Genomic DNA, 2,806 nt, shown 5'->3' on the forward strand with positions numbered 1-2,806 from the left:
AGTATTTTTTTAGCAAACAATTTCCCTAACATATATCACACCAGGGGCGGACTGACAACTCATGGGGCCCCTGGGCAATAGGGGATCATGGGGCCCCTGTGTCCTTGCCCAAATTCAAAAAAGACTATGAAAAAGGTACCAGGGGCATCTCTTGGGGCCCCCTACTGACCCCGGGCCCTCGGGCAGTGCCCAAGTTTTCAAATGGTCAGTCCGTTCCTGTATCACACATACATAAAAGTTTGAGCACTTAAAGTGGAACTTGTGGGAAAAAACTGCTAGCAGGAAGGCTTTTGTTGCTGAAATGAATCTGTGTGTCACTTCTGCAATAAATGCTTCTTAACTGCCTGCTAGCAAGTTTTTTTAAGCTGGCCACACTTCATCAGTGTCTGGCTGTCCTCTCTTGACAAAAATCAAAGTAACACTTTAAAAACTTTTCATAGATCTGTCTCTGCAGCCAATCAGCTGCAGCCACTGATCAGTGTATTCTGACAGCAGAGGGTGCCACTGTCGGAGTACAATGTCCCATCAAGGGAATTTTTTTTTTTTTGTGGCTCAATCAAAGTGGCCTAGGGCAGCTTGCAGGTGCTACATTTTTTGAGGGGAGGTAAGTGCTGTGGACTTTAAAACTGAACTGAAGTCTTCTATTAACAGACTGCGAGCAGGCAGCTATTATCACAGAAGAGACCTGCAGTGTCTCTTCTGTGATAAAAAAAATTCTCAGTTTACACCACCATTCATGTCCCTGTGTGCCAGGATGACTGACTTCTCTGCATGCACAGGATATATGTCATCTGAAGCCAGCCAAATGTCAGAGGGCGAGCTCTAAGGAAGAAGATGTCGGTACAGGCAAGGGCCCAAGACTGTTGGAGAGGAGGTAAGTTTCATGACTAGTTCTGCTTCAAGCAATCGAAAAGGGAGGAAAATTAATTAACACATGTATCAACTTGGTACTATAACAAAAAACAAGGTATTACAATAATTAGGCTTATTTCTGAGAAAATCAAATTCTTTGTGCAAAAGTTAATTTTTTCCCTTACTTTTTTGTTTCTTCACAAATCCCCTGGTAAAGCCATTTTATCAGCAAAATATGTTGGGTGTTTAATAAAGCTATATATTATAGGTTTTATATTATTTTTCTGACCTGGCTGGTGTTTGGAAAGGAAGAAGAAAAATTTGGTATAGTACTAAAAATTATATTTTAAGAGTTTGAAACTTAAGCGAGAAATCCTGGGGAAAGACTATATAGGACATGACTCTCTATCACATGCAGAAACTCTTACATGTTTTTGCTACTGAATTTTACATTGCTAAAAATTCTTTAGCAGTTTACTATGGATTTACCTCAGGGAAGATGAGATTAAATTTATACTATGGGCATATTGATAAAGTAGTAATTGTTAAATTCAGCAGAAGTTCACTGGTCATTAGTAAGTCCCTGTACTGCCAGAAAGATTGACCTACAGTGAATGTCATATTCATTACTTTACAAGTAAGCCCCTAATATAATAGGGATGACATGGTAACAAAAGGAAAGAATATTCATTCTTTATACTAGGTCTGTAATTGAGGTGATTTATGTTGTCCTCTATTGTTTTTCTTAGTACATACAATGGATGAATGCCAAAACAATACAATAAGAGGCTTTCACATTATGGGGTTCACTACTTCTGGAACTGGAACTTATCTTAAATTTGCTGGATTTTTGTTGATGTATGTAATAGCAGTGACAGGAAATTTGCTTATTGCCTTGTTGGTCTGCAAGACACCTCAACTGCACACCCCTATGTATTTCTTCTTGTCGAATCTATCAATTGTAGATGCCACATATGTATCTGCCATTCTTCCAAAGCTTTTATCCCTTACTTTAACAGATTATAGGGAGATCTCCTTTGAGGGCTGTATCACCCAGTTGTATTTCTTTGTATTCTGTGCTGATGCAGAGATTTGTATTCTGCTTTGTATGGCCTATGATCGATACGTTGCTATTTGTTCTCCATTGCACTATTCAATGATAATGAGAAAAAGTGTATGTGCTGTGATGTCTGGTTGCTCACTTGTTGCCAGTGTCTTGAATTCATTACTCTTAACTTTACTTACATCTACACTATCCTTCTGCTACTCTCACAATATCAGCCATTTCTTTTGTGAAATACGGTCACTGATAATACTCTCTTCTAGTGAGTCTACCAGCACAGAAATGGTTCTCTTTGTGGAAGACATCTGTTTTATATTTTTCACATTTGTGATTATTATGATCTCCTATGTTTGCATTGTTTGCAATATCTTGAAGATTCGTTCTTCTGAAGGTCGGCTCAAGACATTTTCTTGCTGCACCTCTCATCTCATCAGTGTTTTGTTATTCTATGCACCAATCATTTTCTTGTACATAAAGCCCAAACCTAAAGATTCTAAGGAAGAAGATCCTCTGGTTTCTTTGCTCTATGTGGCTGTTGTTCCAACCTTAAATCCATTTGTATATACTTTAAGAAACAAAGAGGTCATAGGAGTTATTGTAAGAAAAACTAAAACAAAGTCGAGTAGATTAGGTTCATAAATATAATGTATATATATGATGATATACCTGCATGTGTTCAGGTCTGTACATGAAACACCCTATGTAGTGTACCCTCATCCTTGGAGACTTCAACATCCCTACCAACATCAATATCCCGGCCACATCCCAACTCCTCCATCTAACCTCTTCTTTTGCACTCGCACAGTGCATACAGTCCTCCACCCACTCTGACGGGAACACCCTGGACCTTGTTTTCTCTCATCTCTGCACCCCACACAACCTCACAAACAC

General features: G+C 38.9%; 1 protein-coding gene across 1 annotated transcript; it reads left to right on the top strand.

Annotated features, from left to right (window-relative positions):
- Positions 1-1,609: 1,609 nt before the first annotated feature.
- Positions 1,610-2,554, top strand: LOC149440388 (olfactory receptor 5AR1-like). The gene has a single exon (XM_089658760.1). It carries the CDS (start codon positions 1,610-1,612, stop codon positions 2,552-2,554), a length of 945 nt encoding a protein of 314 aa, XP_089514886.1.
- The last annotated feature ends 252 nt before the right edge of the window (positions 2,555-2,806 follow it).

This window comes from Staurois parvus, unplaced genomic scaffold (genome assembly GCF_062004578.1).
Source record: "Staurois parvus isolate SC_StPar_1 unplaced genomic scaffold, SC_StPar_1.0 ptg001090l, whole genome shotgun sequence".
Taxonomy (NCBI): domain Eukaryota; kingdom Metazoa; phylum Chordata; class Amphibia; order Anura; family Ranidae; genus Staurois; species Staurois parvus.